At 31.3% G+C, this 27,459-nt stretch overlaps 1 protein-coding gene across 1 annotated transcript; it reads left to right on the top strand.

Moving 5' to 3' along the window:
* The first annotated feature begins 14,488 nt into the window (after positions 1-14,488).
* Positions 14,489-18,766, top strand: LOC114167264. The gene is made up of 3 exons (XM_028052299.1): positions 14,489-16,265; positions 16,853-17,274; positions 17,959-18,766. The coding sequence occupies exons 1-3, from the start codon at positions 15,392-15,394 to the stop codon at positions 18,628-18,630; spliced, it is 1,968 nt and encodes a 655-aa protein (XP_027908100.1). The 5' UTR covers positions 14,489-15,391; the 3' UTR covers positions 18,631-18,766.
* The last annotated feature ends 8,693 nt before the right edge of the window (positions 18,767-27,459 follow it).

Here is a 27,459-nt window from a genome sequence, read left to right as displayed (position 1 = left end):
ATCCAATTTCCCCTCAAATGTAGAATATGGTCAACCTTGGTATCAATACGTGGACACAACAAATTGGAGATACAAATGCTTGTACATAAACTATGGTGGGGAAAATTGTTCTATTGAACTTATCTACTCTATAAACTAATTTAATCTAAATGCTAGAAAGTAATGCATGGAATGACATGATGAATGAATGAATGAACTAGATGCAACCAATGATGTTATTCAATAGACAAAGATGTATAAATTGAACTAAGTGATTAAGAACTTCTAATGCATGTTCCTACATCTAATTGAACCAAGAGAAATAGACAAAATCAACTAAACTACAACAATTTTACATGGTTCATGCTCAAACACAAGACACCTTCGAATTTTCATATAGAACAAATTAATGAACAAAGTAATGATGCAAATCACTTTAGTTTGACCTCAATTAAAAATTGAAATTGGAATGATTCAAATATATGCACTACATGCAGAGATCCCAAAATTAGAACCTTAACTACATGAACACTAATGCAGATGAACTCAAATTCGATTTTTGGCTTTTGTGATGTTTTAGAATGAATTACCAATGCAGAATGCTTCAAAAATACATAAGGAATGGTTACGAAACTAAAACTAACACAAAAAAAGGCTCAGAACGCGTATTCGAAAGTTGCAAATCCTAGGTTAACGAAAATTAACGAACAAAACTGAAATAACTACCTAAGCAACTTTTTCAATGATTTTGATTTGAAAAGCATAATTAAAGACTAAAACAAGTTGTGAATTACTTTTATTACTAAACCAAATCAATAAAAACACTCAAGCATCATGAATCAAACAAAATCAACAAATTCACAATAGTGTAATATGAAGAACACTTAACGCTGTGTTCTTCACAAGTTTCTTCCAATTAATGATGTTTACATTAAAATAATGAAGAATTACGGTCTTTTGGATACATTGGGTTATAGACATGAATCCATAATCCAAACCGAGTAGTTTAGGAAGAAAACTTGATCAAATGACAAAATTGAAGAATATTTCTAACGGAAAAGCATAGAACAATAAGAACACATGCTGAATTAACAAAAAACCATAAATAGAATGAGTGGAGGAAGTATTGATCGGTGAAATTGAAAAATAAGAGTATATTGAAGCATGATACCAAATGAAGTCTACAAATCTTGGAGTTCTTATGCCTTCCTAGTATCAGGTGATGAGAGTTCAAAGAGGTTTCTATGACCTAGTTTGTTGCGTGAAAAAATGTGTATGGTAGGTCATAGGGATATACCTTGTTATATGAGTGAACTGAGTTTTTATTATGTAACTTTGTTATGGCGACAACTTAGTGAAAGTAGTATGACAATATAGATCTTTGAGTGTAATTCAATGTGTGTCTTCCTGAATAAAACTCAAATGTATATGATGTGCATTGACAAATTTTCAAATATTTTGGGGGTGCCAAAATTTGCTTTTATGTATGTATACAAAATTAAAGGCACCAAATGCGTAAAATTTAATAAACTTTTTTTAAAATATTTTATTTATATATTAATTTTTGTTTGTATAAAAAAAATTAGGGGGCAAAGCCCCCTAACTAATAAAGAAGCTTCGACCATGGTGATGTGTGATGTTAATAACTTACAACATGCACTGCCACAAAAAGGATTTTTATGTTTATTATTTTGGACCTTTTACATCTGTTATAGGTCTGACACAAATTCAGGAGACGTAAATTTACATTTGTTGTTAACAACCAGACATAAATTACGTTTGTGCTTGACCACTCGACGTAAAAGATGATCATCTTTTTAAAAAAGAAATGGCGGGTGGCCCTCTCCTTCTTCCTCTTTGTTAGTTTTGATGCACCAATATTTGACAATCAAGAGGGGAGGGGGTGAATTAGTTTCACAAATCTTTTGTTATTCTTTTCACTTTAAAACCAGTTTTAAAGAGATCTTTAACCAATTTACAGGATGTGTTTAGGAATGCATATTATTTAACCTTTATACTTAGCAAAACATAAAAGATAAAGAAAAGAGAGCACAAGAGACACCAAGTTTTATACTGGTTCGATTCAATTGAATCTACATCCAGTCTCTAGCTATCCACACTAGAAATTTCACTATAACAACAAGAGAAGGAATACAAGAATCTCCTATGTAATTCCTAAACTCTAGAAGTACACTCTTGAAACTATCCTTCAATAAGTGCAATAATAATGCTACAAGCAATTACTAATCCCTATCACAATCATAATGATAGAAGGACAGAATTTCAGAACCAATAAACCACAAAAATTAGTCAAAAATAGTAACAGTGATACATGTAGGATAAACCTCTAATGGAACAATAACACCTGAATCAGTACACAACTTTGGTATCACTATTACACCCTCTTCATTAAATCTTGATTATCACTCTTGATGAACACTGAGGCACTGCTACAAAAATTGCTCCAAGAAGTCTTCAACACACTTTCTTTTCTCTTTTGTTTGAAAAAAAAAATCTCACAACAAACTGGTGCAATAATCTGACCATTTGAACATGATGCTTTCTTGGAGTATCTAGTTGATTAGGTTATCTAGCTAATCAACTAGATTATGACAATACTTAAGTTCATGTTTCAGAATTAGTCTAATTGACTAGATTAATATTCTAATCAACTAGCGCAACAACAAAACAACAACTTTAGCCATCATACACACTAGACATGATCTAATAGATTAGATTAACATTCTAATCAACTAAGTGTGAAGGATTTAACACATTTAGCTTGACCCACATTAAGTTCATACACACATCTATGTCCTGTTGGAATTCTAGCTATTCTAGGCTATCATTTTCCTATGGACATCATAAAAAACAATATAGATTTAACCAATAGTAACACTCTTCAAAAATAATTACCCCAGATCTTCCTTCTTCCTTCTCCTTTTTTCACATCGTTGTTGATTCGTAATGATGGGATATGGTCTTCGTTGGACCTCACTAGATCTGGTCTTCGTGTTGTTACTAGTTTTAATGAGTTTTCATGGATAAGGTGCAACAATTGTTGAAGACTTACATCATTGGATTGTGTATGAGACACGGTGGTTCTAGATCTGGCATAACTTGCATGAGAGACCAATCACCCATTTATCCTCCGTATTTGTTCATCCTCTTCGAATCTCCCTTCACTTGGTGTGTTCCATTAATCAGAGAGTCGCTGATTTGGACCAATCCCTCGAGCTTCAACTAGTTGTCGAGCCCTCCAGTTCCCACCGTCGCAACCAGTTGTGTTTCAATCAAAGTTGCCTTGGTGTTATTAGGTGTTTTTGAGGTTTTGGATTTTAAGAGGAAAACCTATATTAGGCGTGAGATGGAGAAACACCACTATCGTTGTCACTACACTTGGGTGTGGGTTTTTGTTGGAAATGTATAAAATCTAATGTATGTAGTATTAGGACATCAAACGTAAATTTTGAATAATTAATTACAAGTATGTCATTAATATTCTTTATATCTGGTTTCTATGGGTCAGACGTAAACAGGAAAACATGATAGCTCAGTTTTGTGTTTGTGATGAGAGATAGTAAATGAATTAGAGGTTAAACTAAGATATAAATATAATATGTATATATGATTTTTAATATTTGGTATTAAATTTTAAGATTTAAAAAAAATCATTTTTAAAATTCGAAAACATAAAACTGAAAGCTATTAATATTTGGTATTAAATTTTAAGATTTAAAAAATTAGTTTGAGACTCAAATTCGAAAACATAAAATTGAAAGCTATACGCAAGCTACCGTAAGTATTTTAAATGTAGTTTTCAACTAAAACTGATATTTTACCCCATTGATATTATTCGTGGTAGAGAAAATTCCGACATTTACAAAATAGAGACATGCATTTATTTTTAAAAAAAAAAAAACCGAATGGAGCATATCTAAACAGTTGATAAAATTCGAAGGTATTTTTCAGTGAATGTGACCTATCAAGGACTTGTACATAAAAAAATTCGACGATTTTCTAATTTGAAGACTTTTTCAAAATACATTTCTTATTTTTTTTAACTATTTTTTCTTTTGTTACAGAGACACAACCACAATTAAATATAAACATATTTTTCAACAAAAATTTAAGCATCGATGTATTATATTACCAAAATTAACATGTTTCACTATACTGAACCCTATCAATCTAAACAAGTAACTCTTAATATATTATTGGAAATTGTTATACAACTATTTATTGTTCATTTCATTTAACGATACTTTTGCTTATTTTATTACATTGTTGTTAATATTTCATTCAACATTTTAATCATTAATTTGATTTTTCTATGATTAGTTGTCTCCTTTATTTATTTTAAGTTTTAATTTGAACTACAATAGAAGGTGTTCGAAGGTTTGTTTAATTTTATAAAAAATGTAAATTATTGTGAACGATAATTAATTCTAATTTTAATACCAACAATTGACATTTTAGTTACTAAAATAAAATTTTAATTCAAAATCAATATCAAAAGTAGTTAAAACCATGATATGAAAATCCACTCCAAACATACGTAACATAGAAGAACTTTTGAAGTGATACTTGAAGCAATGTCTTTCTCAATTCATTAATGAAAATGCTCACTTGTCAACATTATCAGTACATTGTTTTCGGCTTTTCATTTAATGTTCAAAGCTAATTTTTCATTCGTGGGGCTTCGTTGTTCATTCTCATTATTTGTTGTTTTCTTCTCTAGTCAGAAACATAGCTAGACACTTTAATTGAATGAAGATGAAATGTGTAATTTTTGAAAGTAGAGTTATAGATTAAGATTAGTAGGATAATTGTAGAGATAGATTATTCTATATATAATATAATTATCTATTAAATATTTTTCTCTTCTTTTCATGGGTATTTTTTAAATTTAATTACTTAAAATAAACCAATTGATTAGAAAATATTTATATTATATTAAAACGTAAGAGGAAATAGAAGGAAATTTAATTATTTTAAAACGTATTTATTATAATAAAAAAAAGCTAAATTACTTGGTCCTTGTTTTTGTCAAGAAGTGTAAAATTGATCCTTCAAATTTTTTTCTCTCAATTTGATCCTGGTTTTTTTTAAGTGATTCAATTTGCTCCTTACAATTAATTTTCACAAATGGTGTTAAAGTCAGTATCACTTGTCAATTTGTGATTTTTTTTATTTTTTGGTTTTTTTATTTCTTTTTTAATTTTAATTTTAATATTTTTGTACACATGTCACTATGCAATCGTGTCACGTGTCAAGAAGTCTTAATTTAGTCCAAACTTGTAAAAATTAAGCAATATTGACCGTCGTTACATTAAGACTCAATTTACTTTTTGTATAAATCTTATGTTGATATTTTTACTTAAATTGAGACTGAATTTATTTTTTGTATAAATCTTATATTGATATTCTTACTAAAATTAAGATTTTTATTAAATATTTTTGGAAATATTTTTAAATTAACTTTAAAATCTATACAAAATACATGTTTAAAATCATGTTAGTTAGAGTTTGAATATGATTATTAGACCTAACGTGAAACAAAACATAAATCATGCAACAAATACATGAACAAATTAAAATTAATAAGTTGAATACTAGAATTCTCAAGATTCAAGTATTAACTCCGTATCAATTCACCCATATGAGTTGTCCTAAATATTTCTTATAGATTTTAAAGTTTGTTTAAAAATATTTCTACACATATTTAATAAAAATGTCAATTTTAATAAGAATATCAGCAAGATTTATACAAATAGTAAATTGAGTCTCAATTTAAAAAGGGACAATATTACTTCATTTTTACAAAAAATGAGACTAAATTGAAATTAAAAACAAATATAGGGATCAAATTAAGACTTCTTGACACATGACACAACTATGAATTGACATGTGTAAAGAAAATTAAATAAAAAAATCAAAAATAAAATAAAAACCACAAATTGACATATGACACTAACTTTAATACTGTTTGTGAAAACTAACTGCATTGACCCAATTGAATCATTTAAAAAAATCATGACCAAATTGAGACAAAAAAAAAACTAGAGGACTAGTTTGACTATTCTTAACAAAAACAAGGATCAAAAGAGTAATTTAACCTAAAAAAATAAAAATCTCTTGAAGTAATAAGTTGATTCTTGAAGACTATTTTTGAGATGACAAAGCATTTACAAGAAAATCATTAAATAATAATTAAATTTAGAGAAAAAAATAATTAGCATTATATTAACTAAATTAGAGACAATTTTATATAGTAAAAATTATTGGTATCTAAAATAATTTCTATTATTAATAAAAAAATAATTGGTTTACAAATCAAAATCTAAATTGATCTCTAAAAATAATTATCAAAGTTTTAGCTAATTATTATTATTGATTTTAAATTTGTCTCTAATTTAAATGTAGAAAATAATTTAAAATCAATAATATTAAGTAGCTAAAATCTTAGTAATTAATGTTATACACAATTTAAACTCTAATTCACAAATCAATTATAATTTTTTATTAATAATAAAAATTATTTTAGATACCAATAATTTGTAGTTTATAAAATAGTCACTTTTATTTTTGTCTTTAAATTTGATTATTATTTAATAAACTTTTTATTGGTATTTACTAAACAAAATAATATAATAGATTGTATTGGTTCACACATAATTTTGGGGTCAAATTTAGTTCACCTTTAAATAATTTCTAAAAGGGATTTCACTAATCAAATCTTGTTTACATATAGAAGTACATAAACAAATATTGGTTATCCCTTCTTAATCTGTTTATGAGACTGAGAACCAAGTACTCTTTAGTTGTCAAGTATTGACTACAAACACATGTGATAGAAATGCTCACATGTGAGTAACTTTATAGAGTGAAAAATACTAGGTTTTACACTTTTTGCAAATAATAAATCACACTCAAGCTTATAATACCATATTTTCTTTGCAAATTTTTAGAAGATGAGAAATTAAAGCTTTGACATTTTTATATCAAGAATTTGACCATTGCTCTTTAAAGATTATATTTTGTGCTAGGAAATGTGATGACATTTTTTGCATTGATATGGCTTGATATTGTTTTGGATTTCTTGTCTAGTGTTAAATATAGAAACTTGCACTTCCTTTTATGTTTGTTATCCAGTGAATAATTTTAAATTGCTCATTGTTTGTATTATTTGTTGTTTGCTTTGTTTGGTTTTCTTACATTGTAAAATTTGAATGGAATTTTAGATTGCTTCTTGAAGAGCTTTTCTGTTTAGTTTTTTTTTTAATCTATTACTATATCATATCAATGGATTAAAAGGAGTAATAAACAAATTATAACACATAAAAATTAACATTTTTTATGTTAATTGAAACAAATAATCGATCACATGAAGGCATAGTCAATTATTCCAAAAAGTTTATTTCTTGGGAAAGAAATTTTGCTATAGGGTAATCAATTACAAGTGGTATTAATCAATTATTATAGGGACTTATTATTTTAGAAACTATTTTTGTCCTATGATAATTGGCTTCCTAAAATATTGATCGATTAGTTATATTTCTTGGTATTTTTTATCACATGGAATGGTATAATTCTTGTTATCTTTTCTTTTTTATAAAGTTCCTATGGAGAGAAATTATGAGTGTAAGATTTGATGCACCAATATTTTACAACCAAGAGGGAGTGAATTGGTTTCTCAAATCTTTTGTTGTTCTTTTCACTTTAAAATCAGTTTTAAAAAAATCTTTAACCAATTTACAATATATGTTTAAGAATACATATTGTTTAACCTTTATACTTAGCAAAATGTAAAAGATAAAGAAAAGAGAGCACAAGAGACACCAAGTTTTATACTGGTTCGATTCAATTGAATCTACATCTAGTCTCTAGCTATCCACATTAGAAATTCCACTATAACAATAAGAGAAGGAATACAAGAATCTCATATGTAATTCTTAAACTCTAGAAACACACTCTTGAAACAATCCTTCAAGAAATGCAAAACAGTAATGCTAGACAAAATTACTAATCCCTATCACAATCATAGTGATAGAAGGATAGAATTTCAAAACCAATAAACCACAAAAATTAGTCAAAAACAATAATAGTGATATATGTAGGATAAACTTGTGATGGAACAACAACACTTGAATCAATACAAAGCTTGGTATCACTACTACACCATCTTCATAAAATCTTGATGATCACTCTTGATGAATAATGAGGCACAACTGCTAAAATGCTCCAAGAAATCTTCAACACCCTTTCTTTGATCTCTTTAGTTTGGAAAAACAGTCACACAAAACTGTTTCAGTGACATGTTTTTAGAGCAGAGCTGTTTTTTTGGTGTATCTAGTTGATTAGGTTATCTATCTAATCAACTAGATTATGACAGTGCTCAAGTTGATGTTCCAGAATTAATCTAATTGACTAGATTAATATTCTAATCAACTAGTGCGATAACAAGAAAGCAAATTTTACCAGCACATACACCATACATGGCCTAATAGATTAGATTAACATTCTAATAAATTATGTGTGAAGGTTTTAACACATTTAGCTTGGTCGACATCAAGTTCATACACACATCTATGTCCTGTTTGAATTCTAGCTATTATAAGCTATCATTTTCCTATGGACATCATAAAAAACAACATAGATTTAACCAATAGCAATAATGAAAAATATATGCATGCTTGAGGGTGTATGTGTGTGTGTGTTTGTCTATCTGTCTTTGTTTTTGTGTGATTAGTGTGTGTGTGTGTGTGTGTGTGTGTGCGTATGTGTGTGTGTGTGTGTGTGTGTGTTTGTATGTGTGAAGCACTGGCAATGAAACGACAAAACCATTAATGCGCATCACTCCAAGCGTCTTACTTCAGATACTATTAACGCATTAAAAGTCATGTTTATGGCACATGAACATCCATCTCAAAAACCCTAATCAGTTGTTGTTGTTTCCAATTTCTACCTTGAAAATGAAAATCTTTGGTAAAACACAAGGTTTCTCTTTATGTGCCCTCATAGAAATTTTCAAATCCTCATTTCCTATAATTTCTCTATTCTCTAACATTCCAAACTCATCCTTTTAAACCAAAAATGGTAGCAAAGAAGATTGCTCACGACATTCACTCCATCTTAACCATTCTTGAACCTTAGTGATCATGAATGTTTGGGTTATTCTTTGGATTGAGTCTTTGGTCTAAGGTTTCTCAGATTAAGAGATGACAATTGATATCACTATAGAAACTATTGCAAAAGGATGTTTGCTAAAGAAGGAATGGGTCAAGTTCTCAAACTCTTGATAAATTATTGTACTAAGAATCAAGACCAATTGAGAGGTCAAACATCTCAATTTGAGGGTTTCTAAAAGGCTCAAATATTGTACCCTTAGGTAGAATGGTTCATAACACCCTATTAAACATCATACTATCATGCACCAAATCAAGAGACCACATATCTGAAAAGGACAGGTTCATTTTGTATCACATTTTTTAGGGAAGAAAGATAAATTTTCCAACTCTCACCCTTAAACATCGGGAAACCACATTCAAGGATCACTTCAAATAAAGGAAAATTAAGACTTTATTTATTACAACATTCTCTTTACAAGAATCATGAGATTGTTTGGTATTTCTCCGATGAAATAACATTAAATGAAAAAGGAAGGGAATGAAGTGCCTCAACTCTGGCAAAAATCCGTATTGAAGATGAAGTATAGGAAGTTTTCAACAAGCTTGGTAAGCTCATTCTCAAATGAAAATGAAATTATCAGCTTCTCTTTAAGAGGCAAACATTCCACTGAAGTCCAAACCATAGAAAAGAACCCATTGTTAAAGGTTTCTTCTAATGATAGGTTTGTATGGTTATTGGTGGCCTATTTGATAAAATTGTAGGGTTCTAGAAGAGGTTGAATATAGCTTGTAGACAAATTCACACAACACTAGACTAGATCATCTAGTTCACAAAGATCAAGCACACATAGAAGGTTTTGTATTGGTTCACCTAAACTCACGGGCTACATCCAATTTTCTCTTAAAAGCGCATAACTTGAGAGGTTCCGCTAATTAAACAAATAATTACAACAAGTATATCGACTCTTTTGGGTTACAACGAGTACACAAACATTTCCATATTACAACGACTATTCACACCTTTCTAGATAACATCTTCTTAATCCCTCATAATATTAAGAACTCTCAAGAATGAAAAGAAAAACTCTCAATAGAGAGCATAATTTAAGCTCTCTGCGAAAAACTTCACAACTTGAAAATTATTACAATGACTTTTGCACACCCTTTTTTGAACACACTATATGACTGATGGTAGTTTTGTAAGACATTGTATAAATCTTGATTTTTTGTTTTTTCGTTTCACTTCATTTTTCTTCATCTTCAATTTTAACTTATTATTTAGCTTCTTGGAAATGGCCATCGAAGCTCTAAATCAGATATTTCTTGATTTTGTAAATTATGCATGCTAGTTATAATGTGTATCTTCATGTTTCTCATAGTAGACACTCAAAAAGAAAGTTATGATAATCTTCAAAGCATTCATCAAAGCATTCTTGCTTTCAATTCTACTAAAGGAAATAATTATATATATATATATATATATATATATATATATATATATATATATATATATATATATATATATATATGAAGATACAAAGCAATTAAGTGTGATCCAATATAGTTAAGAAAACATATAAAATGATTGGTTTTATTTCAGAGATAAAAAGAATGGTTTATCATTTAAAGCTATTCAAATCACATATATTGTTAATTTATGAAATCTTTCAAGTATATTTGATTATCTAGAAATACTTTGATCATTACATCTTGATTAAAATTCATTAGAACCAAATTTAAATTGAAATTTAAGTATTAGACGTCATTTGATAACACATCAAACGAGGTCCGATAGATTATTTGATTTGAGGCAAAAAAAAACTTGACTAAGATTCTTCCAACTACATGAACACACATGTTAGAAAGATTATATGTAATATTAATTTGTTTTAAGGAATGGATTTTTAGTCTAACTTAGTCTTACAAAATTGACTTGTAAGGTAAGGTTTATATCCACTTATATGTTGTGAAATAGTCTTATCTCTAGTCGATGTGGGATCTCCAACACACCCTCTCATGCTGAGACATATACATTTTGAGCGTGGGATTAAACATTAACGGAAAGTTCAATAGCACGCCGATAGTGGGTAGTACAATAAACCCAACAAATAACAAATATTGTTAGGATGGACTTTGGATGACTATGAGATACCATCTTAAGAAATGAATTTAAGCTGAACTCAACCTTATAAAATTGTCTTCTAAGGTGGAGTTTGCACTCACTTATGTACGATGGTAGTCTTATATCCACTTGACATGAGATTTTCAACAATTCATATAACATAAACTATTTGTTATCATAAAAACCATAAAGTGGTCTTATGTGAATTAAATTGTTCATAGAGTGTATTGGACAATCTTAATTTAATTTTCATTTATAAGAATGTGATAAAAATGATTATGTTAAAGCTAAATAAAAAATAAACATTACACTTACTAAGATTAAATTAAGAATTTATTATGTTTACTACCACTAACACAAAATGGCCTTTTATGTATGATATTTTAAGCTTTTTACGCATGACCCATGTTAGATGTAATTGCGGGAGATGTAAATCTATGTTTGGGGCATATATAACATACATAAGTTTATGTATGTTGCAAAGGCAACAAACGTAAATTTAGTATGATTTTTTTTAAGCCAACATTTACCTTTTATGAAAACATGAAAAATCTCTATACAATACAAGAATACACCACAAAAATTTGTAGATTTTTTTAATTAATATAGGTATGTCAAATAAATATGTAAAGTATAGAAAAATAAGTTAAAAATACTAAAAAATAGAAAAAAATAGTAAATGATGAAATTAACTTTTATTTTTGGAGCGTTCCCATCCGAGGTCCGTAACAAAAGTTATGATCATTTGAAATTTGTAACCATTAAATCTTGACAACTTTATATATGAATAATTTGTCAGATTTCAACACTCTATATTTGAATACAATCTAATATAAGTTGCCACAAAAAAGTGAGTCAAAAATAATTTTCTACCGATGTTTAATAAATTTAACAAAATCAAGATTATATGAGTTAAACGAAATCCACTTTGGCTAAGCGAAAAGAGTCACACAATCCAATTAGTAAAGGAAGAAAATGAGGAAAAAAAACTTCAATGCCAAAAATATTCTGAAGAAAAGAAGTTTTCCAATGAACTACAAATAACAATGGCAAAAAAATGTAACCTTTAGACACAAAACAATCTCCATCAAGCACACAGTGCTCATCGATATCAGGATTTTATTCGCGTAATTAAGAATTTTATCCACGTAGTAAAAAAGATAAAGAAAAAAAGGAGTGTTTATATATTTTTTTTAAAACAAATTTATGTCTTACCTATGAAAATCAAACGTAAAAATTAAATTAGACATAAAAATCAACTTTTATGTGTAACGCTTCTAAACTATAAATAAATTTTCACAATTTAATTATATAAATATCATGGCATATTTTTTACATCATTTTTACATATGATTTTTCTACTTTTCAATGAAATCACATCATAAACATATTTTGTGCTAATGTAAGAGTCAATTTAACAAATTGGAAGGTAGAAACATAATTCAGGTAACCAAATTATGTTTAACCAATAGTTACATAATCAACTTTTCTTACTTCTTGCATTCATAATATTTTAATTACTTCTATAAATTTCCATACGTGGATGAAATAAATGCACGAATATTTTGTTTTCATCTTTTACTAATCTCTTTTCTCTTTACTTCCTTTATGTATCTTCTTATTTTCATATACCAATTTTAATGTTTTCTAAAAGGAAAAATAATTAACTAAATAATTTTACAAGTAAAATTAAAAAAGACGTTTATTATACCGAAAACATAAAAATCATTAAATATTTATTTATTTCTTCATTTTTACAGCAAATATTTGTTTATTTCTTTAGTTTTTACAGAAAATATTTATTTTTTTAGATAGTGCAAGTAACACCTAATAATTAATACTAGTATATATTATAGGTTCTTTAATTAGTTCCTATATTGCCTTCACTGAAAACAAAATTCCTAAAATGATTTAAAAATTAAAGAAGAACATACTAATTTAAAGGCTAAAAAATTGCCATAAATTTAAATAGAAAAGCTTATAGCAATATGTCGATAATACTAAAAAGAAATTTATTTATAAGAGAAGCAAAACTTCATCTTTGAAGCCAATAATTTCGTAGCTAAACCAACCTTAAAAAACATGTTACAGACATGAACTGTGGTTGGGACACTCATTAATCTAACCTTTTTCGTAAAGTTTGCATGGCAACAAACAAATAATAACAGAACAACACTTGCATAATAGATTCACAGTAAAATCAGAAAGAGAATGAAGAAAAAGTTGTATGGCTTTGATTATTTTAGCTAACTAAAGCAAATTTCTATTTGTTTTAGATTTTGATAACTTAATAATATAATAATTGGTGATTAGTCCAATTTGCAATAAAGTTAATTGATTTTTAATCAACCAATAACGATTGAAGCATTTGTTCAGATCATTTTTAGTCACATATCTTACAGTGTGAAATCTGAAATTAATTTTGAATAAAGTAGCAGAGGGCTGAAGTTTGATTTTCAATTTTTTTAAGAGAATTGAAATTTGAATTTGAATATTGTACATAGCTTTTGACAAATGACATAAATATACTTCACGACTTTCTTTGCATAAGAAAAGTTTCCAATAATAGATTCAATATAATAAGTATAGGTACATTTAATTTTTAGTATAATAAAAAATAAAAATTACAATCTTATTATAAAAATTTTAATTTCATTAATTTTCTTTGAATTAAAATAATTAAAATAATTAAACACATATTTTATCTTTACTAACTATGCTGTGTATTTATTAAAGAAATAAACAATTAAAGTTAATAATTAATATTAAAGAAAGTTTTTTACCTTCTAATTTTTCTTAAGACATAAAAAACACATACTTAGTTATATTAATCATAACATAACCAATTATAAACAAAATTAAGAGATTTAAAATTATTGTATAAATGGAGATTTGTTCTTATTCTCTTAAAAGTGAAATATATACTAAATAATTATTCAAATAAAAGATTATAACATTTGTGACTTTTGAAATATTTTCTAACTCCAACACTAAAATAATTTTCTCACTAAAAATACTTTGAAGAATTATTTTTACAATTTCACTTTTGGATTTTTTTCCTCGGCGAAAATAATTTTAGAGTATTTTAATTTCTTATTTCTTTCATTTATCATTTCCAATATTTTTAGTTTTAAATTAAATTTTAACTTTTCAAGAAATGAAATGACTATGTACTCATAAAAGAAAATGTGAAAGGGGACAACCTAGAAAAAATGGTGAACATAGAAGACAAGACACTTTCCTTGTTTATTATGGTTCATTGTTACCGTTCGCTCCCACTCTTTCTCTCTCATCTTCGAAGGCATAATAGGGTAATATGGATGAGACTCCAATGGACCCTATAAAAACTGGAGAGAGAGAAGTATCGAAATTTCTGTGCAGAAGAATAAATGTTTATTTATTTTCTTATCTTTGTGATATCTCATTAGCGACTAGTGTTTTTGTGTCGTAAAAATGTCGTATTGTATCTGTTCTGTGGAGATAACGGTGTAGCAGGTCTTATTCATTGTGTTTGGAGGTACCTAACCTCCAAGATTCGACTCCTTTTCATGTCATACATCTCCTTTCACAACACTCACCACCGATTCCCAAAACAAACTCATTTTTTCTTTTTCCTTTCTGCAATGCCAGAAAATTAAAACCCTGTGATTTTTTCCTGTTGTAGTGAGTAAATTGTGTGTGTAAGCTTCTGTTGTTCTTTTCGGTCAAATGGGGTTCTGTTTCTCCCATGAAAATTTGTTTTTGCTATAATAAACTGTGTTCGTCTCTGGCATTTGAAGTTGGGAGAAGGTTTTGAAGTAACCCTTTTTATTTCCTCTGTTTCTGGGTAGTATTAGGTTCTTATTGTTTTTATTAGTTGTGAGTTCATGTATTGTTGGGGACTGGGGAGAAGTTTCTTATGGTTTTTACTTTAGAGCAGTGAATGTTCGGGGTTGGGTTTGGTTTAGGTGGAGGAATATTTGTGTGGTGAGTGAAGGATTGTGGTTTAGAAAGAAGTGGTTTTTTGGGGTTCTTTTTGTTTGCTATTGGTAGAAGAGTTGAAGGGTATATCTCTAATTCATGGAAGGTTCTTCCCTATGCTGTCTGGTGCTAATTGTTGAAAGAAAAGGGGTGACTTGTGCTGTGGAGTTTGGGTAGTAGCTGTGGTAGGGAAGATAGAATGGATTTATGGGTTGTTGCAGCTGCTGCTGGAGCTGGCTATTTGGCTAAATATTGGAACAGGGTTGCAACACATGGTGATAGATCCTGTCTTGTGTCTTCCGAGGATTCATGTTTTGAGAATCCCTTGGCCAAACAAGTCCGAAGAGATGATTTGGCCGAGGATGTCTGTTCTGAGGGAAGGGCTTCAGATCTGTACACACAGGATGGTGTTGTGACAAGAGAACTGGCTTCTGCCAGAGGGTTTCATGGTGAAAAAATGCAGCAGTTTTGGAATTATAGCAAGCATGATGTTCTATCTTTAGCAAACTTAGCAATGCCCTTATCACCATATGATGATAACTTCAAGGTTGTTGATGATTCAAATGGTCAAAGCTCTGGCATTGGTGGTGATCATGGTTTCCTTGTACCAGATTCTTCTGCTGAAGTGGTTCCTGTCAACAACTCTTCTGGACACAAAACCCTTCTCAGGATGAAGCTTTTGTCTGGGCGTGTGACTAAACCTTTAAGTTCCCTAGAAAGTTGCTTTATGGCTCAGCTATACAAGGAGCACGCTGAAACCGAAGAATATGTTTTTGGTTCTCTTGCATCGCAGTCCACAGCCACGAGATCATTTCTTGTAAGCAATGGAAGCCAAATAATCAACAGAGAAAAGAATAGTCTGTTTAGTGCTTCTTTTGGAAGCAAGGAATATAAGCTACAAAAAGCAGGTGGTAGGATAAAGGATGAAAACGTATTTGGGGTTCCTTCCTTACCAAAAGTCAGATCTGTAAATGAGGCTAAGGAGAAATTTTATGCAGTCATTGGGAGAAGTCGAAGATTGAGCTCTTCTGATAGTGTGTCCAGTGAAAGTTTTGTCCATACTCAGCAATATGGTATGATATTTCTTGATTTAAACAATACCTCCTTAGCCTGTGCTGTGTTACAAATGTTTGATTTATGTATTTGTTGTTCATGGTTATGTTTAGAATTTTTTCCTTTTTGTTGTAGGAATCACACTTGTTAGTTACTCTTGAGGATGATAATATGATAATGTATATTTTTTTGAAATTCTTGGTGTTATGCTTAGTAACAGTTTCCTACTGTGTTACGAGGATAAAAGTTGTAAAGGAATCTCATTGATATTGAAACACAATAGCAAACATCATTGTTATTTTGCAAATGGATATTTTTTGAGGGCCAAACAAAGTTTGGGTGAAATTGCTTCATATCCTAAAGCAGTTTTCACAGCATTAATTATCAAAGGGTTTTATTATCTGATCTTATCTGTTTTGGTCAGGCCTAGCCTTGTAAATTATAGCCAAAAATATCATTTGCATAAGGTACTGAAAATATAGATCTTTGAAATTAATTAGGTTGCTATTTATTCTTGAGTGGACAACGTATATTAGGTACTTGATTTGGATAATGTAAAATGTTGTACTTTGATTACTGAATTCGTTAACATGTCCACATTCATCAGATAAAACACTTCTCTTCAGTCTTGGGATTTCTTTTGGGATGATGACTTCCATTATGGCAAATAAAAGAGAAATAGGCAAGTTAAGAGAGTTGTTGAAGCAGACCGAAAACCTGGTTCAAGATCTACAAGAGGAACTTGAAATGAAAGATTCAATGACTGTGAAGGAGTTACAGAATGAAAATTATGGTTCGCAGGATACTTGTGATCATTCCTCTTATGATAAGGAGCTAAATGAATTTTCCCCTGAAAAGCATGTAGATAACTCACCAAGAATTGACTCCAAAGAATCATGTCATCAAAAGGTAGAACAAAGTACAGAATCCATGAGCAAAATTGAGGCTGAGCTTGAAGCTGAACTTGAGAGATTGGGGTTGGACATGAATGCATCAAGCCTAGAAAGAAAATTATCTGAGCTTGTTGAGGTAATAATACATGTTTATCTTCACATTTCCTAGCAATTACATGATCCTCTAGCTAGCACAAAACATCATCTTAAAATATATGTATATTGATGTGTTTTACTATTAGTTCCTCCATTTATTCATCTCCTAACTCAGCCTGTGGTATTATTGTTGGTCCCAAGTCCATGTAAAGGAAAGGTTTGTTTGTATTAAGCCTTTGGCAGCTAGTGTAAAACTTGTTGAAATACCAAAAATGGATCATTCATGCTAGATTTTGCGTGCTGACTGCCATCTATTCACCTCCTAGTTTAGTTGCTCTCATCCTTGGCTGTGGTGAAAATAACAAAAAATGGAATGGAAATGAACCCTTCTTATGGAGAGTAAAAAGTATAACCTTGGTCTGTAACATACTTCCACTTGTTCTGATCTATTAGGGTTCTAATTCACATAACTAATTTATCATAATAATAGAGATCAGAATACTGCAATGCTGTTCAACTGAACAAGAAATCTTGACACTGCTACATATATTGGTTTTAGCTGCTTGTGCCAATTTTGCTTATTTTTTTTGGAACTTTGTTTTGCAAATCATACACATTATTTTTTTTGAAGTGAAAGCTTACATCCTATACTTTCTTCCATTCCATTGCTTGTGGTTGAAGTTTATGGTTCTTAAATGGGTTAATGGTAAACAAATTCTTGCAGATCGATTCAGAGTTTGTAGCAGATTTTTCCCAGGGTGAGCTACGAGCTGACATGGTCAGTGGTAAAGATTCCGTCCCTCCAAAATCGACCGAGGATGCCGGAGATCCAACACCTCTTCCTGCTAACTATGCAGTTTTGCCTCATGAACTGAGTTTGCGTTTGCATGAAGTCATACAATCTCAACTTGAGCAACGAGTGCAGGAGCTTGAGATTGCCCTTGAAAATAGTGAGAGGAAAGTGCGGCATTTGGAATCAAAGCAAGAGGGTTATCTTCAAAAGGCATCTTCCTTTAGTAGAGAAAATGATGATTGTGACCTTATGTCCCAGCCCTTAATCCTCAATTTATCAGGTGAAGCTCTAGATGCATACACTGAGGCTTATGAAGAACTGATAAAGATAAATGACTCTGAACAAAATTCACCACATGATTGTGCTGACCACAAGGAAGGTTTAAATTTACATGATTTGCATGTATTAGGGGTTCAACATGGTGGAGAAAATGGTTCTAGAATTTATGAATTAGCTGGTACTGAAGTTGAGAGTAATGGTTTTGATGATGACGAGGTGGAACAGCAATTGATAAGGCAAATTGTTGAAAGGACCAAGAAGGGTTCTCCTGTTTTTGAAAATGCACAGAAGATATTGTGTTGTGTGGATGAAGATGAACAATGATATCAAACAGTTTTAGACATCTAGGAATAGAAAAGAGTTAATATTTACTAATACCCAAAAAGCTTCCTTTATTTTCACCTTTTTTCTGCATCACTTTTAACTTCTTTAAATGAAAAAGCACAAAGTTAAGTCTTTTTTACCTGAGATTTATTGTCCTATAAAGTTCATGATCGAAAACATTCTTATTTTGGCACGTTTGAAATATCAGAATTAACATACTACAGATAATTAGATTAGATATGAGATGTAATTAAAGAGGTGATAACAGGAAAAAAATTTGTGTAAATTATTCAATGAATTATTGTTCCAATAACATTTCCTTATATATTTGACTGTTAGTATTAAAATGATTTTAATGATAGAAATATAATTCTATCTTATGAGTACATGAATAACAGAAGAACAAGAGCAAGATATCATGAATAACATAAATGAACAATATCATGAATAACATAAATGAACAAGAGCAAGAATACATTGATATTAGAACAATCACAAAAACTGTCGTCAGATAAGATGTTATTTTGCTCAACATAGAATGTTTTTATTTTTGGGTTAAATATATTTCTAGTTTCTAAACTTGGATATAAAATTAAAATTTGTGTTTATTCTAAACTTAGATACATTTTGACTATCAAACTTTAAAAATAAATGAATATAATCTTTTTAACTCAATAATATTAATTTTTTTAGGCGTTAAATAATGTAACAATGTTCTAGAATCACATTTAAATTGAAATGGGTGAAATAATATAAATAATTCAAATACTAGCTTGAAACGTCAATCGACATGTTAAAAAAAATTTAACGCAATTGGTTTAAAAATATTATATTTATTCATTATTAAATATTCATCTCATTTTCTTGTAATTCACTTTGAAAATATATGGCAAATTGATTTCGTAAGACATTTGTGAAGAGTAATAATTTACTTTGAGTCTTATCTTCAACTCTCAGGAGTTAAGTAACAATTTCTCGTGTACCTTATTTCGGAAACGAAGAACCTTTCTTCAACTTTCTAGTGGCCCTAAGAGCTTTTTCCATCTTCCAAGTCTTCTCGACCTTTTTCATTTTTCTAATTGTTGTCCAGTTTAACTATTTATCTTGTTCTTATATTTATGTCAATCCATTACCTCTATATTTAGTCTGTTATAGTTAGTCATTTTAATTAAATTGTTGAGTTTTTGTTCTTCTCTTGAATTCCTTCTTCAAATAGAATCCACGATTCAACTTTTTTTTAACATCCAAATGCTTAATAAGAAGTAAAGATGATATTCATGCTTGGTAGTTGATGTTTTATGTCTCTTTATATCAATGAGCTTCCAATGCATGTTTGATCCTTGGTTATTTGGTTACTAGAGCAAGGTTTAATCCACTGTAATGGGGACATTTTATATTACTGAAAGGAAAAACATAATGTGCAACAACGCAATAAAACAGTAAAATGGAATTTCAACAATCAATTAAATCCATCAACCATTTTTGCCTTCTTCAATTCATGCTCTACAATTCACCTCTACCAAAAAATATACCAGCCAGATTTAGGACAGGAGCAGAGAAGAATGATCAAGGTTCAGAAGGGGAAAATAATTCTGGAGAGACCAAGCAGAAGGAGCAAACACCTGGACTGCCTTCTTCAGCAATATATTCTCTTTCTTTAGCCTTGTGCTTGTCCTGATTTTCCTCTCACCTGGATCAACGATGTGTCCACTCTTTCTAAGTGCACTTGGCACTAATTCTCCTTCTTTCTTGACACATGTTACATTGCCCTTCCTATTGAGAACAACCTTGTCCTCAAGGTTGAACTGAGGATAAGAATCAACAATGTCCTAAAAATCTTCCCACGTAACATCCATGTCATCAATGTGTTCCCATTGAATCAATACTTGTGAAACCTCCTTGTTAGGTCTTTTTATAATTTTGACGTCCCACACTTTAACAAGATTGAGGAGTGGACCCATCTCTGTTAATGTAAGGGGTAAGGGAACATAAGGCTCTGAAATCACTCCTTGAAATGGTTTAAGGAGTGCTACATGAAAAATCAGGTGAATCCTTGCCGATTCTGGTAATTGTAACTTATATGCCCGTGCCAATCTTCTCCAACACTGGAAAAGGCCCAAAATATCACATTCCTAATTTTTGATGCTTCCTTAAGGTAATAGAATGTTGCATATAAGGTTGAAGTTTCACCAAAACCAAATCTCCTTCTTTAAACTACAAACCTCGCCTCTTTCTATCAGCCTACATTTTCATATAATGTTGAGCTTTCAATAAATTTGCTTTAAGTTGCGATAACAACTTATCTCTTTGCTTTAAAGAGTCTCGTAACTGACAAGGATCTTGACCATCTTCTTTGTATGGAATTATGGATGATGGAAGCCTGCCAAAAACAGATTGGAATGGTGTCATTCCTAAACTTTGATGACGAGAAAAGTTATACCAAAATTGAGCCCATGGAAACATTGAAACCCACAACTTGGGTTGCTTTAAAACAAAGCAGCGTAAGTACATTTCCAGCGTTTTATTAAGGTTCTCAGTCTGGCCATCAGACTGTGTGTGGTAAGATGAGCTCATAACTGAAGTTGTTCCTTGAGCCTTGAATAATTGTTGCCAGAAGGAACTTATAGAAACTTTATCCCGATCTAATACTATGGTCTTGGGAAACCCATGTATTTTGACAATGTTATTAATGAAAACTTCTACAACTAGTTTGCTGTTAAAATCAACTTTCATAGGGATGAAATATCCAAATTTTAAGAGTTTATCCACCACCACCAATATCATGGAAAACCCTTGTGATGCCGATAATTGGACAATGAAATCCATGGCTATGTCTTCCCAAATTTGTTATGGAATTGGCAGTGGTTGAAGCAACCTAGCAGGGAGGACATGATCTACTTTAGCTTGTTGACAAATGAAACATTCTCTATCAAATTTGGTAATATCGCTTTGCATGCCCTTCCAAAATAATTGTGCTTCGAGCTATTATTTTATTAACCCCAGCATGTCCTCCAATTTTTGAATCATGAAATTCTTGTATGATTTGCTTAAGTAGAGCAACAATTTTAGATAAAGCAATTTTACCTTTGAAAATCAATAACCTATTATGAGAAACGTAGTTCGCAAAAAGTGGTTTCCCTTGCACACAAGTTTGATAAATTTTCCTCATTTAAGAATTTGCTTGAGTCATATCAATCATTTCGTTCAAAAAGGTCCTGAATAACGCATCTACTGGAATGTTTTCTTTCCCAGTCTTGTATTCAATACTTAAATCATATCCTAAGAATTTAGGAAGCCGTTGTTGTTGCTCTAGGGTCTGTAACCTCTGCTACAAAAATTCTTTTAAGTTTTTATGAACCGTTTTAATGATGAACTTATGGCTAAGACTTAATAAATCATCTATAATACCCTTTAAGTCCCAGAAACCCTCTCAGCTGTTTTAAATTGGTTGGAATAGGCCACCTTTGAATTGCCTCCAACTTCGTTTCATCCATAGTTGTGCCCGAGCCCGACAATGTATGCCCCAAATAATCAATTTTTTTGGAGTCCAAAGCAACATTTAGAGAATTATGCAAATAACTAGTGTTGTTTCAAGATATTCAAAACCACTTCTAGGTGTTGTAAATGATCCTTCCATGTTACACTATAAACCAGTATGTCGTCAGTTAGCTCATCTACTGTCGGAATAGGAAAATAATATTTAATTGTGATGGCATTAAGGTCCCTGTAATTAGTACAAACTCTCTAAGACCCATCTTTTTTTTTACCAAAATGATTGGAGAAGAAAATGAACTTTTGCTAGGTTGGATGATTCCTTTAACAACCATGCCATTCACTAATTTTTCTATTTCCCCCTTTTGACTGTGGGGATACTTGTAAGGCTTGACTTTAACAGGTTGAGATCCTTCCAACAAGGGAATTGCGTGACCATAAGATCTTTTAGGAGGTATGAAAAATCCGAGAAAATTAAATAAATAAATATTTATTTATTTAATAAATGCAAGGATGAGAATTCCTAAGTTAATTAATGTGGAGAGAGAAGACAAGGAAAAGCACCAGTTCAAAGTACTTGGCTATTATGAGAGGAATTGGGTTTGAGTCTTGGGTATGCCATTAGTGCGTTAATTTAATTGGTTTATTGTTTAGCATGTGTACTTGATCATGGAGCTTGATGATAAAATCATAGATAAGTATGAATTATCATGAAACATGAATTGGTTGATTGGTTGTGCATTTGTTTGATAATTGTGTGGTTGTGGGTTTGAACTTTGGCAGACACGAAATAATTCTTTTTACGCTCAAATTATTTTGGTTGTAAGTAGAGATGCGCAGAAACCCTAGCTGTCGTAAGGGGAAATGGAAGGGCTGAAAAACTACAGTGCAATTGGTGAGAAACTATTTTGGTGCCCTAAAGAGGTTTCTTAGGGGTTGGAGATCAAGAGAAGGGCAATTTGGATCAAGGAGGAAACTTAGAAGCACTTTTTGAGCGAGGAAATCAAGTTAGGGAAGCTGTATTTCATGTTTTATGTTTAATTGTATGATTCTGGATTGAATGAAATGCACGTGGTCCTTGGATTCTGCCAAATTTTGCTTAAACTATTCATGTTTTTGGAATTTTCCAAAAATCGCTTGGCGACGTTGAAGACCCGCTAGGCGACTTATGCTTCCAAAACCCATTTTCAAGGTTTTTCTATGAACTACTTAGCGGTTGTGTGTTATCCGCCAGTCAACGCGAACTAGATTGCCAAGTTTGCTAGTTTCTTGTGTTTCTTGTGATGTTTGGGAAGCCTGAATTGAATCCATATGTATGATCATGTGAATTTTGATGTGATTGAATGTCTAAGAGTGTATTTCTTGATAATAATTGTATGAGTAGTGACATAAATGGGATGAGGGTTCATGATTGGGACTCGAGAATGATTGGATATCAATGTTCTATGTGATAATTGTGGTAAGAAAGGGTTGTTGATTTAATTTGAACCTGCATAAAAGCGGGGAACCCAGTCATTTAATTTTCTGGTGAGATTGCATGAATAAAGGTGGATATTGAGACTTTAGGATTCCCACAGGTACAAGAGAAATCTGAGATTTCCCTAGAAGCTGAGGTATTGCCTGACGGCACCTAGTTTGCCACCATGCGACAGTCAGGAACCATGGGTGTTGTGATTAGCTCAGTAGGGCGTGAGTAAGGGAAAGTACTTTGGGGATTAGTGAAATTATATATGTGGTAAGGGATTAATATTGTACCAATGGTAGTGTTATGGGTAATACACGAAAGTTGCATGTGTGATAGTGTTAGTCTTATATTGGGTGGGAGCATTGGGCTGAATTAGAGGTTGCATGCACTATTTGGGAGAGTAAGTTCATTGTGATATGTGCAAGAAACAAGGTGGTATTTTGTCGCGGGTTCTCCATGGAAATGGGTGTTATTTGGTTTAATTCATATATAGGGATAATATTATTAATGAATGAATGAGAACAAATATTTAAAAAGGAATTATCTCAATTGGTGAATTTATTTTGTATATAAGTGAGTTGGACTGTGATTCATTCAGGTACTATGACTTAATAAGCATGTTTGATGTTGTGGATTGCACGTGGAGTATTTGGGTTCTTTAGAACCTATGCTAAAGTGCCTTAAACTAGTAGAAGTGACACTATTGTTGTGGCGCTTGGCAGCACGAGATGAGTTACCAGGCTTTAAGGGAAACCAGGGAAGCTACTAGAATGCACAGCACATGGCGGTGAGGAGGGTTCCACCAGGCGATAGAGGCCAAGTCAGTGGTCATTGGAACGCGTGGCGCCTAGCGGCAAGAGGAGCACGCCAAGCGATCTGAAGCGCAATTTCGCCTAGCGACACGGGTGTTGCGCTAAGCAATTTCATGTGTAGAGTTAGGTTACGATGGAAGATTTCTACACAGCTTTGGATGAGGGCCATTTATGAGTTGTAGCTTGTAATGGGGAGTTAAACACGTGATCATTTTAGGTTGGAACCTGATGGTGTTGGAATTCCGGTATGAGCGTGCCAGTGGTGGCTAGTACGGATGGTTCACTCGATTGCTCTTCACGATCGGAGCCGGTGAGTTTGGTAGTCTTGTGATGAATATGGATTGTGGTCCGTATTAGGAAGCTTCACTCGGTGTTACGAATTGTAGTCCATGATTGGATAATTCCCGCGTGTGATCTACGGGTGGTGGTCGGTAGATGGAGAGACCATGAGCTGGAGCTTATGGTGATAAGTGCCATCTTAAGGATCTCATATAAGGGTGTAGAATCAGGAGGCATACAAAGGAAGTTGTGATTGCTTGGGTATGAGAATTGTAGTTCTCATATGGGTCGTGGGTTTAAGTTCAATTATTTGTTATATTTATTGTTATTTTTATTTTTTAGCTCACCCTATTTGCTTGTGTATGACGATGATCGTGTAACATGTTACATGGAGTAAATGTTGTTGCAAGTGAGGATGTGGATGCTTAGAGTCGGAGAGGGGCTAGCATGAGGGATTTTCTATGGATTATCTTTATAATTTTATATTAGCTTTTGAAATTTGTAAACGTTGTATGAATTTATGGATTTTGAATCTTGGCGCTTGTAATAACGTTAATTTTTCCCGCGTTTTGGGAAAATGGTTTGAATAAATGCAGTCATAATATTTTCTATTATTTTATTTTAAATAAACTAGTAATATCCGGTTAGGATGTTAGAAGGTAAACTGGTGGGTGTATCAAAGACAACATTATAGGTGCAACAAACTAGTTCAGGCTCCATCTTTACAGGTAAGTCTAACATAAACTCAAGAAACAACAATTTATCTATGTATGCTTAAAACCGTATTGTACCAATTCCAATACCTCCTGTGAGAGTATTCAGGGACAAATGATGATCTATATTTTGTTTAGAATTTGAAAAGATCTGCATCTGCACTTGTGACTCATTAGAATCCTCACTTTCTTCTTCTAATTGTAAGAACAATAATTGTCTATTCAGGCATTTGTGATTGAATGAAAATTTATCATCACAGAAATAACATAGTCCTTTCTCTCTACAAAGTTGCATTTCTATAGGGCTGATTCATTTCACATTTGTGTGCTTCAATGGTGGCGCAACAAGGGTTGGCAATAGACTTGGTAAGGAAGGTTTACTAGCTATTTTGGAAACAACAACATTAGGCGTAGCTGTATTTGTAGTGACAGAAGAATATCGATGAGTATAATTTGTATTAACAAATTTCGATGCAGGGTAATATCGGTCCTCATATAATCTAGCCAAGGCCACTGCTTAGAGCAATGTAGGAGGCGATATAGCTACCACATCAAGGTTAATTTCAGTTTTCAATCTCCTAACAAAATAGTTCAACAAAGCTCCATCCGTTAATCCAATAAATCTATTAGCGAGAGCCATAAATTATAGATAATACTCTGAAATAGAATTTGTTTGCGTTAATTTAGACAAGTCAGCCACAGGACAATCATAAGGGGATGAACCAAATTGAGACTCCATTGTTCTAGTTAAATATGATCAACTATTAACCGTTCCAATCCTATGTATGCAACATATGAAACCATGGAACAACCTCTTTGTCGAAGTTCATAGCAACGATATCCACCTTAGCAACATCAACAGTATTATGATACGTGAATTTTTTTTTTTGCTTTGAAGATCCACTCCAAGACCGGTGTAGAGAAGAATGATCAAGGTTGAAAAAGGGAAAAGAATTTGAAAGAGACAAAGTAGAAGGAGCAAACACTTGGACTGGCTTCACACGTAATTCTTCAGCAGTATATTCTTTTTTCTTAGCCTTGTGCTTGTCCTGATTTTACTCTCACATGGACCAACAACCACGTGTCCACTCTTTCTAACCACATTTGGCACTAATTCTCCTTCTTTCTCGACACATGTTACATCCACCAAAATGTATGGGACGTGATTTGGATTGGAATTTGGTATGAATCTCGTAAGTATATGTTAATAATCATGAATTTCATTGTTAATTTACACTATTAATTCTATTGTTATTTTAATTTTGTTGCTAATTTGCTCTTTTTTTTTCAATAAGGGTTAACTATGTATTTAGTCCATAAACTTTGACATGAAATTGGAATTCATCCTTATCCGAAACTTTAATATATTTTGGTCCTCAAACTTTAAAAATTGGTGGATAAAGTCCTTTTAACCCAAATACGTTAAATCTTTTTCATGTTTTAAACACGTTTCATGCTGATATTTGATTTGTTTACACTGTTAGACACATTCTCACTTCAATATCCATTGGGTAATGCAATTGACACGTTAAAAAATATAACGTAATTTGGTTAAAATGACTATATCCATTCATTTTTAAAGTTTAGGGACCAAAATGTATCAAATATTTGGATAGGGACGAATTCTAATTTTGTGTCAAAATTAAAAAATTAAAAACATACTTAAACCTTTCAATAATTATGTTCGTAGATTGATTGCTACTTAGGATTGTGTATTTGCCCATAAATTTTATCAATGAATAATGTTCTTATGTTAGGTACATTTATTATGTCTTAATTAATGGTTTTCATTGATTATTATAGCCTCAACTGGTGTTTCCTTCTTTGATTTAGAGTCATATGTCTTATTTAAGTTTATTCTTCTTAATCTCTATTTCTTTACCTAAGCATATATTGGGAAGAAAGTAATTATCCCATAAACTTTAATTGATTTCTAGTTTGAACATACTTTTGGTTTGCTCGATTGATTAACTTCAAACACTAAAATCAAGTGTTCAAATCTTTTCTTGAATCATATCTTAGTTTCTATACTTAAGTTTGGAACTCAATAGTGTAAGGCCCAATTTCA

Source organism: Vigna unguiculata, chromosome 10 (assembly GCF_004118075.2).
Source record: "Vigna unguiculata cultivar IT97K-499-35 chromosome 10, ASM411807v1, whole genome shotgun sequence".
Taxonomy (NCBI): Eukaryota; Viridiplantae; Streptophyta; class Magnoliopsida; order Fabales; family Fabaceae; genus Vigna; species Vigna unguiculata.
The sequence above is the reverse complement of the archived record's forward strand: the minus strand, read 5'-3'. Positions and strand labels throughout refer to the sequence as shown.